Source organism: Phodopus roborovskii, unplaced genomic scaffold (genome assembly GCF_943737965.1).
Source record: "Phodopus roborovskii unplaced genomic scaffold, PHOROB, whole genome shotgun sequence".
In the NCBI taxonomy this organism is placed as follows: domain Eukaryota; kingdom Metazoa; phylum Chordata; class Mammalia; order Rodentia; family Cricetidae; genus Phodopus; species Phodopus roborovskii.
The window spans coordinates 31,260,652-31,278,253 of NW_026126480.1; the positions used below are offsets into that span (position 1 = coordinate 31,260,652).

The 17,602-nt window shown below is 46.6% G+C and overlaps 1 protein-coding gene across 2 annotated transcripts in view; it reads left to right on the top strand.

The window, feature by feature from the left end:
* The window catches only part of Prkcb (protein kinase C beta), a 324,620-nt gene that overhangs the window by 157,700 nt on the left and 149,318 nt on the right, over positions 1-17,602 (top strand). For both annotated transcript variants that reach the window (XR_007835021.1, XM_051192859.1), the window contains exons 4-5: positions 4,546-4,657; positions 5,397-5,525. Coding sequence is in view for 1 of the 2 variants with exons in the window: in XM_051192859.1 (XP_051048816.1) it covers positions 4,546-4,657; positions 5,397-5,525 (241 nt within the window). In the remaining variant the exon portion in view is untranslated. The remainder of the gene's footprint in view (positions 1-4,545; positions 4,658-5,396; positions 5,526-17,602) is intronic.

Consider the following 17,602-nt stretch of genomic DNA (forward strand, 5'->3'; position numbering starts at 1 on the left):
AGCTGAATCAGGGAGCTCCAGGTTCAGTGAGGAACTGTCTGAGTTTGCTTTCTATTGCTGTAACAAGAAACCATGACCAAAAGTAACTTGAGGGGGAAGAGTTTATTTCACTTTGGCGATTGCAGTCCACCACCAAGGGAAGTCAATGCAAGACCTCATGCAGGAACCTGGAAGCAAGAACTGAAGCAAAGGCCAAGAAGGAACAATGCTTATTGTCTTGATCCCCGAGGCTAGCTCTGCCTATTTTCTTACACATCTCAGGACCACTTGCTTAGGGGTGATGCCACTGCCCACAGTGAACGGGACCCTCTCACATCAACCATGAATCGAGAAAATGTCTCACAGACTTGCCTACAGGCAATGTGATAGAGGCATCTTCTCAGTCAAGGTTCCTCTTTCCAGATAACTCTAGTTTGTGTCATCGACAAAAAGCTAACCAGGACAGATAGGCTGCCTCAGAGTACAATGTGAAAAGTGATTGAGGAAGTTACTCATTGATGCCAGGCCTGCACAAGCACACCCATGCACACACACACACACACACACACACACACACGTGTGTGTGTTCCCTCACATGAAGTTACTCTTCAATCTGGGTCTATTTTCTTATTGCTAAAATGGAAGCAAAGAACACCTTGCATGTGGCATGTTCTGAGGTTCTCCTTTCCTTTCTTGTTCCATGGGCCAGCTGCTCCCCCCTATGGCTGAAAATGTACACTCAGTCTTGTTCTCACTTGGTCAGAAGTGCTTGGCTTCTCCCCCGAGGTCTCCTGGGAGGACATTGATGTGGAGAAAAGTGCAAAGCCAACAGGAACAATTCACAAATAATTGAGATTCACCCTCAGTCTTAAAACAGAGCTGAGGAAGCGCCTGAGGACGCCTGGTACATACACAAGGTCTAAGGAAAGTCAGACTCTAACTGGAGCATCAGTCTTGACCTTTATGAAGTCAAAACATCAAAAAGCCCAGAGAAAAGAGATAGCTTGACCCTGACTTTGGAGTTCAGTTTGCCTCAGTCATTCACACCAACTTTTTAAGGGCTAGATGTGGGGTCTGGACCCAGCAGTTTCCTGAGAGAGCTGTGATAGCAGCTTGCCTGTTAATCCTATGCAATGTTCCACCAGTGGGACAGGGACAGTCACTGATCAGCTCAGCTCATCCCCCTCCTCCTTAGAGACTAGGTAGTGGCTGGTATTGCTCATGCATAGGGGTTGCCCTTGGGTGGGTTTGAAGGACTACTTTTCCATTTTTAAGGGAGGCACTCAAGAGAGCACAGAGGGAACTGGCCTGGCGCAGAGCTGGGGGACTCTTCCTCAGGGACTCAGTGTGTGATGTAGTCTCTCTGCCTGGGAATGGAGACAAACTCCCAATTGTCAACTTCCATTTTCATACGGTGGTTTTCTACCCCTGCATTTGTTACTAGAGTACATCTGAGATGTTGAGTGGGCTAGGTGGCTTCTGGGGTCCTTGGGCATGGTCTGGGCTCTGCTGGTCCTGCTGCTCAGAGCAAAGTGGACACAGCCTTTTACACTTGGCTTCAGGACTCTTCAAGGGCCAATAATGACAGAGGGTTGCAATGTCACAAAAACAAACAAACAACTCCCCCCAAAACCCAAAACAAAAACAAAACAAACAAACACAAAACAAAAACAAAACAAAAAAACAACCAAACAAACAAAAGCCTGCAACGTATTACAAAGACACAGGGCACAGAAACATACATGGCTGAGGAATTTTGAATGAACCTTATTAAAATACATTTTTCTGTGTGCACAGGTGTTTGCATGCATGTGTGCTTATAGGCCAGAGGCTGAAATCCAGTATCTTTTTTTTTTTAATCACTCTCTACCTATGTATTGAGGCATGGCCAGTCCTCTCCATGAACCTAGTGTTCATCAGTTCTGCCAGTTTAGCTGGCCAGCTTGCCCCAGTGGTCCCCTGTTGCTGTCCCAGGAGGTCTGACATAGGTGGAGTGCCACCATATCCTCTACATGAGTTCTGGGGTCTGATTGCCACTCTTCAGGCTTGCGTGGCAACTGCTTTGCCCACTGAGTCATCTCCCCAGCCCCAAGGCATATTTTTTCATGCTGCAGAATCATGTTATTATACATAATAAAATCCACCCAGTTAGTATAGAGACAGTTCCACTCACTAGAATATGTTCCCAACTGCTGCCCAGCCCTCTCCTCACACTGGGCTCTTAATAAACACTTATCTGTTTTTCATCTCCCTAGTTTTGCTTTTTCTAGAACATCAAATAAACAGGATTATATGACATGGAGTTCTCTGTGCTTGCTGTCTCTTTCTTCACATAGCTTCTGAGACCCACGGATAATTTTGGTGGTCAGTAGTTCATTCCTTAATGCTGAGTGTAGCATGGGAGATTTGCTTTAAAGCCTAAACTAGAGCTCATGAAGCTCCCGGAGGAGAGCCTTGCTTTATACACAAGGTAGGCTTAAGAAAGTCAAGCCCCAACTGAATCGCACGTCTTGACTTTTTCAAAGTCAGTATATCAAAAAGCGCAGAAGGGACCCAACGTGAGGATGCATCATCCCTTTCCCACTCACACACCGGAGGATGTTTGGGTTATTCCTGGGGTTTGAAGCATTATGAACAGGGTGATTGTGGACTTCACTTGCAGGTTTTCTTTTGTTTTTCCTTTCTTGTTTTGTTTTTCGAGACACGGTTTCTCTGTATAATCCTGGCTGTCCTAGGAATCACTTCGTAGACCAGGCTGGCCTTGAACTCACAGAGATCCACCTGCCTCTGCATCCTGAGTGCTGGGGTTAAAGGCGTGCACCACGCTTACCCAGCTACATATGGGTTTTTAATAGACATATTTTCATTTCCGCTGGGACTCAGAGATAGGTCATGGATGATGAGGGTATGTTCAGCTTTGAAAGTGACTGTCAAACCCATCCCACATCGCACCCAACCCTGCCAACTGTATGACAATTTTTAGCATGTTCTCACCAGCACTGATACCTTGACATCACAATTTTTCAGATTTAAATAGGGGCGTGGGTTAGTTTTCAAATTAGAAGCATCTTCTTAGACAAGCCACTTCCCATTTGAAAAGCAATGCATACTTCTCATATCTATTTGCCAACTTGTTCACAGTCTGTCTGTGAGTAGCATATAAATTTTAAGGAGGCACCTGCCCCTGCATCGGTTAATCATGTGACTAGATAAATGGCTGGAGGTAGAGAGACAGCAAGCTGCAATTGCTAGGTGTCCCATCAGTCCTGGAGTGGAATTAATTTCAGCCATGTACTGATGAAACAGCTTTGCCCAGGGTTTGCAAAGAGGGCCTTTGAGGAAGGAAGAACATGCAGAGAGCAGAGAGTGAGGGAGGGTGTCACGGGTGTGTGTGAATGCATTCTGAGTACTGAGGACACACCATGCACCTCGTACCATGTGTGTGCATGAATGTGCACTATGGCTATAATGATAGTGTGACACAAATGCTCACTGCTTACAATGTCCCGGCTCTCCACACAGGTTAATCCATTTATTCTTCCCAACAGTCTCATACTGTAATGATAGTCTTAACACTATCATTATGTGCATTTTACAGACAAGGAAAATGAAGCAGAAAGAGGTGAAATAGCAGAAGAATTGTTCTGGGTTATGCTCCGAAGTCTGGCCCTGCCTGTCTCCTCTGCATCACACTGCCAGGCTGGCATGGCCATGATTATTAGTTAGGGGACCATGTTAGCTGCTGCAATCAATAAATATTAGTAAGTATGTAGACCTCCAAGTATGATGACCTGAGCAAGACAGAAATGAGGTTTCCTCAGCCTCAAAGGACAAAACACAAGGCTGTTAGGCTGGCTTTGTTCTCAATACGGCTCCAAGTTTGAGTTCAAGGTCATTACTTAACTTTTGCCCACCTTCCAGCCAGTGTGGAGGGGAAAAAGCCAGGAGGCACATCCCTGTTCCTTTTAATGGAATGGTCTAGAAGTTTAGACTTCCCATTTGTCAGTCTAGTCCGATGGGCACACCAAGCTACAGGGGAAGGTGGCAATCTGGTTTCTCTGTTGTAGCGTGTCCTCTGCTACAATTCAAGGGCTCTACTGTGAGCCGGAGGGATGGAAGCCTAACTCTCTCTGCCACAGCTTGCAGACTATCCTCTGGACTTCGAAGTTTGTTGCCTAGGGGATGAGGAACTGTCAAATGACCTTTAAGTGGGACTGCCTTGCAGATAGACTTAGGCTTAGATTACTCTGGAAGATCCTTTGGAGAATAAAGAGATGGGAGGAGATAGGAGCAGGGGGCCTATGGAAGGCTGGGGTTTGCAGGTTGGGCTTACGAATGCCTTTCGGAGATGGAGTTTGACCAAGCAGCATCTGTCTCACGATACTCATTCACCTGACACCACTTGTCTAGTACCGAGTCTGCACACACTGCTCCAACAATGGTCCCCATGGGCACAGCAGGACCACGCTCAGTCCTGATGAGTTCTCCGGTGACATTCAATACAGGGGTAGTCCTTGGCTCTCCTCACTGACAGTGCCCTCTTTTGTCTGTTTCTCTTGGCCTTAGGACCCCCGGAGCAAACACAAGTTTAAGATCCACACCTACTCCAGTCCCACCTTTTGCGACCACTGTGGATCACTGCTGTATGGACTCATCCACCAGGGGATGAAGTGTGACAGTAAGTACTTGATCTCCTAGGGAGTGTGCGCCCTTGGGGAAATGCCACAGGAAAGACTTCTGTCCTAATGGCTTAGGGTCCGAGTCTTCACTGTGTCCTCCTGACCCCTGGGTAGGGCTGGTGCTATTACCCACTGCCCTGAACTCCATAACCAGGTGGGCCAGCTCATCCCCTTGCAAAACCATTCCATAAGTCACCTCCCTGTTGCACCTACTTTCTAAGGAATTCAAACTATCACATGTCAATATTTTTAAATTAGGAGATGTTATACTTAAGTCTGGGTTTCTGCTGATGTTAAACATGGAGCAGTTTGACAACATTGTGTAAGCACTCCTGGAGGGTCTGCCAGGGTGGGTGTGGCTGTGTCCTCCACATGGCCACCTCCACATCTTCCCTCACTTATAGGAGGGGTGCCCTGAGCATTCGAGTTGGGGTTTCAGAACCACTGGGGTATAGAAGTATAGAGGTACCTGCTTCAGGCTATACCCATGGTTTTTAGGGAGATTGGCCAAGTTCAATTTCTTTTGTCCATCGGGGTAGTGAGAAAGATTTGGAGAAGCCCTTCAGATTTGATGCTGGCAGGGTGGCTTGTTCTCTACTAGGGGCAATTGGCTCTAAGGTGGGGGAACAGGAAGGCACCAGCGGGCACAGGCACGGTGGATGCCTGAAGCCCCTAGCCTGGGCTACTCTGGACCACCCTAGACCAGTCTGAGCCATGCCTCACTCTCTCTGCCCTCAGCCTGCATGATGAACGTCCACAAGCGCTGTGTGATGAATGTTCCCAGCCTCTGTGGCACTGACCACACAGAACGCCGCGGCCGCATCTACATCCAGGCTCACATCGACAGGGAGGTCCTCATCGTTGTCGGTAGGTGGCGCCAGAGTCTCTGAGTCCCTTGTGCGGAGGGGAGGATAGTGTGCAGAAAGGTTACAGGTGCATGGAGAGGCCCTGTTGCTGCTTTGGCCCTGCCCCCAGCGCGGTCCTTTTCCACAGTGAAATCCCCAGGCTGTGGACCCTCAAAAACACATTCTCCACATCTTGTGCTGGTCTCAGCTGCTGAAGGACCACCTAAGCCCTCCAGGCTTCTTTCTTAAAAAATAAAAAGTATGTGTAATTGAAGTATAATAATTTATATTTGTGGTCATACTGTATTTTGACACATGTACAATATGTAATGACCAAATCAAGGTAATTTTCGTATATCTCTGCACCACCTCAAACACCTGTGATTTCCTTGCATTGAGAAGCCTGAATTTGTAATTTCACAGATTATGCTTTCTGTCTGCTATTTGTCCTCTCCATGTCTCTTGGGACGTGCAGCCCCTGTTCACCGAATCACATAGCTGAGAAGGCACACTTGCTTCCTCCCGAGACTTTCCCAATGGGAACCTAGAACCTTGCTGACCAGCCCCAAAGTTGAGAGAATTTATGTCTTAAAGAGGAAGGGAAGGGCTGTGCACTTTAGGAAACTCTGTAGGGCCTTCAATGTAGTTGAAAAAAATTTTTTTTCACTTAGCTGGGAGCTATGTTGATCACTCTAATATTTTGCATACTTATTGTGTTTCTGAACCATTGTATATGAACAGGAAACAGTACAATTTGCTGCGGGGGTGGAGTGACATGAGGGGCAGAAACTTCTGACTTCCCATAGTGATCATTCATGATGCACAAACAACATAGGAATTCATCAGGGCTGGAGTGGCAGGTACTTACCCATCAGTCATGGTAATACCAGCACAGAACTAGATACAATGGCATGAAAATTTGAAGGCATTGTGTCTCCCAGGCTTGTGACACAAGCCTCTGTCAACTTATGTAACTAATTTGTATAAACAAGACATCACCATTTCATCATGAAATGGGTTGATTTTGTAAGTTAGCCTGTTTCCGAGGCCCATGAATGGCTTAGTAGCATTGATGTACTGAGCCCTGACTTGGTCAGGGGTTTGCCTAACCATATAAAAGTGAAAAGTATTCCTGTAAAATATAACCCCTTCTTGAAGGGTCCATTTGGGAAGCCCAGTGAGTTCTTAGAGAAGATGGTTTCATATAGTGGCTTTTTCTATCAAGGAGAGGAGGCAGCTGTTTCCCAGTGGGGTGCTTGCGGGCTAGAGATGGAGCAAAAAGACAGTCTTAGGGTAACAAATTCAAGGGAAACCTGCCCCATCCCTCACTATTGATTTTCTAGCCGCCAATGCCTGAGGGACAAAACTGAGACTCTGCTGCCACCTGGTGGTTCAAAACAGTTATCATGGGCAGCCACATTTATAGATCCCTTTGAGTCCTCGGGACCCTCTTGCCAAGTTCTCACGTTATGTTCATTTTATGAATGTGACAACTGAGATAGAGAAATGATACTTCTCAGACTTCTCACCACCAGTGATACCAAAACGGTAGCTAGCATGAACGGGCTTTTGAGTGTCATGTAACATATTCATCATAGTGTGAAAGTGCTTACAGGAAATGTCTTGTTTAAATACTGCAGTACCCCTCAGAGGTAAACATTATCCTTCTACCCACTGGGAATCAGACCACTTCCCAAGATAGGTTGGTTTGACTTGAAAGCACCCTTCTCTATGTACCAAATTACCGTTTCAGCTCACTTTTGTTCATTTGCTTGATCCCCATTTATCTCCTTTCTGATTTAGCAAGGAGATACATCTGTGACATTTGTTTTCTAAGGCCACAGCAATGAAATGCCACAGATGTTTATTCTTGCGGAGTCCTGGAGGTGGGAGGTCTAGGTCCAGGACCATTAGTGTTACTCCTTATGTAGGGCTCCTAGAACTCTGGCCCACACTTCTGCTGGTTGCTAACGGTCTTTGGGGTTCTTCGGTGCTACTGCTGTATGTGTTCTCTGCTCTGCATCTGCTGAGTTAGAGTGCCCATCATCGGACTGCAGCCCACCTGATCTAGTATGACCTCATCCTCACTTGAGCCCATCCATAAATATCCTATATACATTTAAGGTCATGGTCACAGGTGCCAGGATACAGGCTTCAACTTACGATTTTGGGGACCACAATCAAACTCAGTCATGAAAGGTAGAAAAGATGGAACTGCCTTAAAGTTCAGGCTGGAATTTTCCATAATTAGGGACATGATAACATCAATTAAATAGCTGCAAGCATTTCAGCAGTGTCTGTCTTTCTTCTAATTGTGGGGCTGAGGTTGCTCAATGGACCCGTGTTGTTGCCTCACAGACTGGGAGAGACTCAGACTTGGCAAAGCTGCACAGCTTGATCAAAGTCACAGGTAGAACGGGAATTCACATTTGGGCCACTGTGTCACTGTGCCGTGCTAATATCTCTTTCCCAGGCCAGCCACAGGCTGTGCTCAGCATGACCATGTTTGTTGATTCTAATACTAGAGTTAAAGGTGGCCTGGGGCCTTCTCAGCAGTTCTTCACTGGGAGTGGTCTTGTGTCTCACCTCATACAAACTCTAGAAGCAGTTGTGGGGTTAGAACTTTCCACTGGCTGCCAGCCTGGGGCACTGATGTCACATGCTCTTCAGAAATCCAGCCTCTCCCTGGATTTTTTAAATCTCCCTTGGCTACTGAAACTCAAGCTGTCTACCCACTTTCAAAGGCCATGATCAGAATGGGAATCTGGCCAGTTCTTTTCCTGAATCCTATCAGTGGGTTTCCTAACATCTTCAGAACATCCAAATGTGGCATAATGGTGTCACTGCCCATACCCAGGCTCTCCAGATCTGACAGAGTGCTGTCACTGCCCATACCCAGGCTCTCCAGGAATCCTCTGGATGGTGGCCCTGGGCCTATTTGTCTTTGCCACGTTTTCTTCTCCCTGCAGAGCTCACCTGATTTTAAGGCCCGACCTCCCCATGCCCTAGTCACTCATGGTATAGTGAACTGAACTTGAACAGTTAAAGTTGTGCTGGGTTTAATTACTTTCTGCCTTTAGCCCCACATGGTTCCCGACCCATCCCCAACCCCTGGTAAGGTTGACATCACTACACAGTTGTGGAATCAGATGCTGTCAAGAATCCCGTTAGATGTGAAGCCTCCACAGACGATCCTTGTATCGTTGCCTCCTGAAGCTGGAATCAGCAAATATTCTGCCCTACACCATTATTCTTCTAAGGAAGTTGATCACACAGAAAGTCCTCAGTGTCTCCGCCAATGTCATTAGTAAGTGATCACAGGATCAGGGTCCACCCCTTGGGCCCATGAACACCTTGATCTCTGGAACGATGTAAAGACACAGGGCATGGCACTTCTAGAAACACAGGAAACCTTGTTGACATTACAATGTTGTGCCCAGTGACTTCTGAGAGAAGGCAACACCAAGACTAGACCAGAGTCATGCCATGAGCCTGAAGTTAAAAGTCCAGGTCCCTGTGAACATAATGGTTATCCGACCTCTCTTGATTCATTATCTTCCTATAAACAGAAAAACTGACATTCCCATCTCATACATTGCGGCTGTATTCTTTTTTAAATTAAATTTTAGATTAGTGTACGAAGCAATGCATTGCCTTAAGTGCAGCCACATTTTCTTTTAATTTGAGAGTTTCATACAAGCATTTAATGTCTTTTGAATACATTCACTCCATTCCTACCCCTCTAATTCTCCCCCCATCCCCTCACCCCCCCACAACTCAACCCCTACCCTATCCTCTCAACTTCAGCTGCTCTAAAAAAAAAAAAAACAAACAAACAAAAAAATCCACCGAGTCCACTTGGTACTGTCCACATGTGCATGGCTGTAGTGCCACCTCCTGAAGCATCGGTGGCCTCTCCAAGGTCACATCCCTGCAGAACAATGACTGTCCCTCCCCCCAGAATCATCAGTTGCCAGTAGCGCTTCAGCTAGAGGTGGGGTTTCATGAGCGCTTCTGTCTTCCATGCTGGGATTTTGGCCAATTTGATCCTGTCCATATAATCACATCCACAAAGTATTTGTTAACATGAGGACTCTTAGCAAGGTGGAAAGAGTTAAAAATAAAAGCAAAACAAACAAACAAACCAAACCCTCTGGGGATATTTATCTGGAATTCTTTATCTTCTAGGATAAGGTTCAAAGACCTGAGAGCATACCTGGGTACACATAGTGGGAGATGGGGAAGCAGTTTGGGATGATTAGTCATTTACAGATGCTGTAGGTAAGAAGGTGAGATGGCTCTCCAGGAATTCATTTATTCATCCATCCACCTATTCGTACATGAAGAACCCAAGTGCTAATTTGGCTCCAAGGATGCATGAAATTTGGTCTTGGCCTTGAAGGGTCACATAGACTCTCTGGAAAGGTAGGCACAGACTACTATGTGTCTCGTTATGGCACCAAGAGAACTCCAGAGGGGCTTTGAAGGTCCCGATGGAAGCCATGCGCCATTCCTCAAAACCCCTAAGTTTGTGGGTATTTGAACAGAGTAAGAATGGACCTGTGGGTTGTATTTACGTTTTGCTTCAGCTGCCTACTTACTTTGAGATGATTACTTGCTTGAAGTAGAGGACAGAGAATAGGAAGTGTTGTGAATGAAAATCCATCTGGGTTAATATTTTAAAATATTACCCAGTCAGGCATTAGCTTCAGGATGTAATTTTTAAAAATGACCATGAATTAGCCACTCAGGACCACAAGGGGGCAGCCTCTAACTCCAAAACCATTCCTCCATGGAATGTCTCTTAAAAAGAGATGTTCCAGTTTGGGCCTGGCATGGTGCCTTATTCCTGTAACTCCGGCCACTTTGGAGGCTGAGGCAGAGGACCACAAGTTCAAGGCCTAAGTGGGCTGCAAGATGAGTTCGAGGCCAGCCTAGGCTAGTGCGAATGTGTCCCCAAATAGAAAGGAAAAAGAGGGCTTAGGGAACAGGGATGTACATATGTGACAAGATGGCTCAGTGAGAAAAGGTGCTTGTTTTGACACCAGCCTGACACCAGCATTCCATCCCTGGGATTTGAGTGATGGAAGGAGAGTACTGACCAATCCTTGTCTTAAGTCTTCCGAACTTGTGCTGTGTGTGACATGTGTGCACGCATATGTATCCTCTCACGTGCGCCTGATAAGTAAGTGTAATTTTTCAAAAATAATCCAGAAGTGGGTTGGTGCTATAGCTCAGCAGTGGAGAATTTGTCTGATACTTGCAAGACTCTGCGTTTAGTATCCCTCCCTTCTCCCATCCTCCCCCCTACACCCCCCACACAGGTGTGCCCATGAGATGAGAATACGTCTGGAAACCACAGCACTGTCATTGTCTGTAGAGAAGGGGCTGTACTACACAGCTGGGCTTACTGAGCCCAGAGGAAGGCTCTATAGAGGGCTTGTTACAGGCTGGATACTCCACATCTGAAAAGGGTAGAATTAGAAGTGTTTTAGAGGACAGATTTTTCCAAGTTTGGAATATCTGCGTGGACACAATGAGACATGTTGAAGGCAGGACCCATGCAGATGATGGGATTCTTATATGTCTCACAAAGTTCATCACACACCGTAAAAGCTATTTTATACGTCTTTAATGTTTCAAGCTGTGGCATTTTCCAATTGCAGCATCATGTCAGTGTGGGGTCTGGGGACTCTTTGGGGTGTGAGGAATAGGGGTGCTCCTAGTTTTCAGTTTACCCCAAAATTTTATTACAAAGCATTTCTACCAGCCAGCAAAATCAGGAGTGTTTTACAGCAGACATCTGCTCATCCATCCCCACACTTGCCTGATCTTGTGTCCATCTGTCTTGCTTTCTATCCACCCATCCATCTTGTTTTGGCACATTTCAAAGTAAATTACAGACATCCATTTGCTTCTTGCTGAACAATTCACCATATTAATTACAAACTCAAAATCAGAATTTACTTTTTAACCTTTGAAGTAGAATTTACATATTACCCTATACACATGTCTGAAGTGTCCAGTAGCTGAGCTTTGACAATTGCATGTGTCTCTGTAATTGCCCCTATCCATTTCATCCTTGATTGATTGATTGGTGATTAATTAGTGTCACAGAGGTCACTGAGGGCTTAATAAACACTGAATATTAACCTTGGAAAAAATGCTCTTGTGTGTGTGCATGCCTGTGGAAGGTGTATGTGTGTGCGTGCGTGCGTGTGCATGCGTGTGTGTGTGTGTGTGTGTGTGTGTGTGTGTGTGTGTGTGTGTGTGTGTGGGGGAGGTTCTGGCCTCATCCACCCACGGGCTCCCAGTGAGTCTGGGAGCTAAGGAGCTCTTGGCACCTAAGACCCCTCAGGCTGTATCACACTCATGGCCGTTGCTGTGTGAAGAGTTCACAGTGCAGTTCAGTGGGCTTGCGGGAAACTTCCTGTGCATTGACTGGGGAGCAGATGCCCTTAAAATAAGCCCTGTAGGATATCAGTGTCACTGGTTAGAATGCAGAAGATGGGTCACGTGGTATCCCATCTCTACAGTGCTGTGCATCCTATTCAGTGCATCATACTGAGTCGTCTGGGCCGGAGTACCTCACCATGCTTCCTTTGTGGTGGAAGTTGTAGGTGGATGTGTTAGATGTTGAAATCACGAGGAGTTGGAGGAAACTGGAGTTGCCCAATCTCCTCTTGAGAACAACCAAAGCCATGCAATGGCCTGAGGTCCCCAATCCTAAGGGAAGACAGCACAGCCACTGTGTCTAAATGCCTGAGGAACTTCACCAAGGACTGCCAGGACTGCCAAGCTGTGACTTTGGGGGATTCCCCAGCAATATTCATTCAAAAGCACATACATATGGTGACTCTCAGAATCTCTGTTTAGGAATCTGTTCCACCGAAATAAACACCAGCATGCAGAGAAACTGGTACAAAACAAGCATTTTATTTACTGGTGAAAACTGGAATCACCTTGAGCAGACCATATCCATCTTATGGGATGTCAGGAAGTCACGAAAATGGTGGCTTGAAATAGGCCTCTATGGATCTGGTCATATTCTGAATGGGATCTGGTTATCCAGTTGTGTTCAGCTTACAAAATTTCAACAGATTGTGCAATCATAATCTATATACTTTCATTCAAGTTTATATAGTATTTTCGTTTTTTTTACTTACACAACTTCAGAAGTACAAAACCTGAATAATCAAACTCCCAGTTATAGCTATTGACCTTTGCAGAAGTTGTCAAATTATGCCCTGTGGGACAAATATGGACAGCTGCCTGCTTTTATAATGAGGTTTTATTAGCCTACAATCATGTTCATTTATACAGCATCTCTCACTGCTTTTATCAGTCAAATGGCAGGATTTATTGGATAGCTATGTGATTTGTGAAGCCTAGAATATTTGTTTGCTCTTTGGCTGTTTCTGAAAAGAGTCCCTCAACCTAGAGAGGCATCTATAGCTATTATTAAGAAGGCAATGTTTCATAAAAATATCTGCTATGAATTCACGTTGAATAAATATGTACCACAGCAGGTACTTCCGGTGTGCAAAGGTTGTGTATTTTATAAGGATGGGAATAAAGGTGAAGAAAGATATGGACTGGTCTGTGGATATTGGGATCACAAAGGCTTGGGAGTGGAGTGGAGACCTCGGGGGAGGATAGTATTATTTCTTCTTGTGTCTTTGTGTTTCTCTGGTTGCAACAGATAAATTTCATTTTCTTTTCTTTTTTTTTTTTGTGCTCCTGGGGATTAAACCTTGTGTATGCCTGATATCTGAGTTCCCCCCTTTGAAAACTTTATTTTGAGATAGAGGCTTGCTAAGTTATCCAATCTGAGCTTGAGTTCATGATCCCCCTACCTCATCTCTTAAAGGATGGAGTTATATTGTGTGTGTGTGTGTTCTTGTGTGTCTATGTATGTGTGTGCATATGTGTTTGTGATATGTGTATGTTTATGTGGTCTATGTATATATGTGTATGTGTGTGATGTATGAGTATGTGTGTGTGCATGGAGTGTGTGAGATGTTTATGTTTGTGTGTGGGTCCATGAGCAAGCATGGAGACCAGAAGAGGACAAATCACTCTTGATCTAATTTCTCTCACTAAATTTGGGGCTGGGCTGGCAGCCAGGACACCCCAGCAATCCTTCTGCCTCTGTCACCTTTTATCAATTGGTTGCAGGTGTGCACTCCTGGCTTTTAACCTGGGTGCTGGGGATTCAAACCCAGGTCCTCTTTCTTGCAGAGAAGGCATTCTAACCCACTGAGCAATCTCCTTGCCCTTGCTTTTTATACATTTTGAGAAAAAGAAACAGTAAGATGGAAAAATCTTTAAGTAGCAGTCAAACTTTGATTGTGGACATACCTATAGCAGAACATTGGTTGTGGACATGCTCATGGCAGAACACTAGTTGCTTTGAGCAGGATATGGTCAATGGCATGGAAGAATCAGGCTTGGGCCCTGTCTGGGTATTTTGCGTTTCTGTTGTCATAAGCCTATATCTCCCAGGTATCCATTTCATGAGCTGGGCCTGTTCTTTGAATTTCCAGCCCACTGATTGCCTTCTAGCAAACTCATCACTAGCACACCCCACCCAGCTCCACTGCTAGTCCAAATTCTTTACTTAAAGAAACTTCTGACAGCCCACTACCGTCTGCCCTCAGTGCTGTCTTCTGGCTGGCTAATGCCACAGCGTTCCTACTGGTGGTGTTTCTGCTTCAGAAACCACTGGCCACCCTGGCCACTCTGTAGACCAATTTCACCGGCAATACTGGGAACTTGTTAGACATGCAGAAATCTCAGTTTCAACTCCAGGCCTGCAAATGGACACCTACATTTTAACAAAATTCTGGTGCAGATTTCTGCCCTCAAGAATCCTGCTGCTTCATAAGGAAACAGGGAGAGTTTGCCTTTTGACCACTAGATGGCAGGCGCTACCCATGCTCTGCTCCCATGTGGGCTCGCCACAGGTGGCCATGCCTGGTCTAGCGGATGTTTTTGCGTTCCTCCACTGTCACAGCATCTCAGGCGTGGTGAAAGCTTTTCAGTTCGTGCCCCTGGCCTAGAACCCCCTTTTCTGTGTGATGAATCTCCTTATGCTTCTTGCCAAGGACCTAGTGCAGCATGAGCTCCTGGCTTGAGTTGGTGCTAGATCACCAGAGCCTTCTAGCCCACTTAGCCCTTGTCGCCACCTCCCACAGGGACCGTTCCTATGTCCAGGAGAGCTCTGTAGGCCCCAGCTTCTGACTGGCTTTTCTCATGGACTCATTTTTCCTGTGAATGGGCTGCAGCAGCATTTGGTCTGGAGTCCGGGCTTGAGCGGCAGGCCTTGGTTTGAATGCTGTATCTTTCACGCACACACACACAAATATTTGCCAGGTGCCTCCTATGTGCATTCCCTGCTCTCCTGAGGGAGGCTGGAGGCACATTCATGACTCTTGCCTTTTTCTTAATAATGGGAGACGAACAGGAAGCAAACAAAAGGTGTCCCTAAGACAGGCTGTAGGAAATAAAGGAGTGTAACAATGGCCCTGAGACTACAATGACAATCCTGGAGGAGAGCTGGTTGCAGTTTCCAGGGAAGAGCATGACAAGCAGAGGAAACCGCAGAGACAAATGCAGGAGACAAAGCTGTTGCAGAAACCAATCTGGGTGGGTGTGGCTGAGCCTAGTGATGCAATGGTCTTGAGAAGACCCGCCCAGCTTTTGCCTGGTGCTGCCATGTGGCTGGGGCAGGGTCCCAGAATGGCCAGGAGATAAGGGGGGCAGCATTGCACTGGGGACAGGCCAGGAAGCCCCCTGAAGGAGGCAGAATGGGAACAGGGTAGAGGGTGAGGGAAGCCGTGGCTAATGGTTGCTGCATACTCACCCACCATGACAGCTCTGACCACTGCCAGGCTGCCTTGAGAACTGCAGGGAAGAAGGTGTGGTTCCAACTTCAGAATAACCCCAGGTCTGGAGGAGTCCACTCTACTCTGTCACCTTCAACCCTTGCTGATGACAATGTCAGGTCACTGCTTGGGGTTGGGCTGGGGATGGGGGGGGGCATTTTTCCTGTGTAATCCTATTGCAACCCTATGAGGTAGTTACTAACATTCACTCCCTTGTATAGATGGGGAAACCAAGGGAGAGGAAGAAGAAAGACATGAAGGAAAGAGAGGAGGAGGAGAAGGAAGGGGAGAGATTAAATAACTTGTTCAAATCACACATTGAAGAATGTGTGGTTCTGGAGTGGAACCTCAGTGTTTAGCTCCAGGTGACAGCTCATTAACTCTGTCTGTGCTCTGTGCATGAGGGTATGCTGGTGGTGCCCAGCTGTGTGCATGAGGGTATGCTGGTGGTGCCCAGCTGTGTGCATGAGGGTATGCTGGTGGTGCCCAGCTGTGTGCATGAGGGTATGCTGGTGGTGCCCAGCTGTCTGTAGCTCCCTCTTCTAATCCCTGCCTGCGTGCCCAGCTCATGCTCAGGACTTGACCAGCATGCTCTCCCTTCCTTCTCCCAACAACTTCTGCTGCTGCTTCCACTCTTCTCCTCACTCTGACTGTAGAGGGCAGGACTGAGGGCCCACTACCTCCCGCGGATGGACACTGATTCCCATGGCTGCCCCTGCCCCGTGCTTCCCTTAAGTCAGTCCTGCTGCTCTGAGAGAGTGAGAGACCAGTGTTTGCAGGACTGTGAGGGGGAAGGTGGCCCCTCTTCATCAGGTCAGCCTATGCAAAATGATGGCTTTATTGGCCAAGTCCTGGCCGGAAGGCTGGGTATGAGAAATGGTTGAGGAATGGTCAGATGGAGAAAGACTTCTTTCACTGAACTTGGAACATGCCAGCTAGTTTGGCTGGCCAGCAACTTTTCAGAAGCTGGTTTCTAGACTTAACGCTGTGCCAGGTTTCACATGGATGCTGGGGATCTCGACTTGGGTCCTCATGTTTGCCTGGCAAGCACCTCACCAGCTGAGCTACCTCCTCAGCCCTTCCTGGCTGACTGTCTGCTAATCAAATCTTCTGTATGGTGACCTTTTAATTCTGTCTCCAGGCTGGTCTATCTGAATGTGCTTTCCTGAGCCAGAAGTCCAGGTCCCTGGGGCCCGACAGAGAGCGGCTGAGTTGGACCCACACCCTGAGGAAATGTTAGTGTTTGTTCATTTCTGCACAGTTCTCTTTGGTATAGCTGGAAATTTTACACAGTTGAAGCCATATCTTTGAGAAAGTTAGACGTCTGAGGACTGTCCCTAGCTGCAGTAGTCACTCTATGTGACTTAAGAGGTGGGATCTATGTAACAGGAGCATTCAAAGGACCTGGTGCCTGAGCCTGTCACTTCAAGGCACTGATACTTGCCAGCACTTACAATATATCAGGTGTTTCAAGGAAACCATCTAATTGAATCTTTACCTCACCTCACATCTTTGAGGATGTCCACTCAATATTCAGGCAAATTGGTTGCAGTGCAGAGAATTCGGATATAGTCATATGGCTAATAAGTGGCCCATGGAGCATATAAATCCCAGGCTTTCTGACTCCAGGATGTGGGTCCTTAGACACTCTGCTGCCCACTTCTCTAGGTGTTCTGAGACATCTTAGGCTTAGAGAATTGAGGACATCAAGAGAGGGAGAAAAGGGGGAGGAAAGAAAAGGAAAGGAGAGAGAGAGAGAGAGAGAGAGAGAACACACTAGCAAGGACATGCATACATCAGGTTCACAGTAGTGTGCAGAGAGCATGTTCTTATGTTAAAGTATGATGATGCTCACAGAGGTCCGGTTACCCTGGGAAGTGCCTCACCACTGTGACTGGTGAGCCTTGGAGAACCCTGGGACCATTCAGAGCCATGAGCTACTCTGAGTACAATTGAATGTAGAAGACGGATACACTAGGGGTGGGATAGTCTGGAAGAGGCTATCAGAGGGAAACCCAGAGCCAAGGCCAACCAGTTGCAGTTGGCAGGGAACCCAGGAAAGTGAATTGCAAAGTAGATATTCAGGATGGCTTTCCTGGAGTATTCACAAGCGCCACCCCTTAGCCCATCCCGTGTAGGAGCCCTGACAATCTCCCACTTACATTCAGGAAATCCTTTAGTGCCTTGGGATTTTTTAATTCCCTCATGAGGC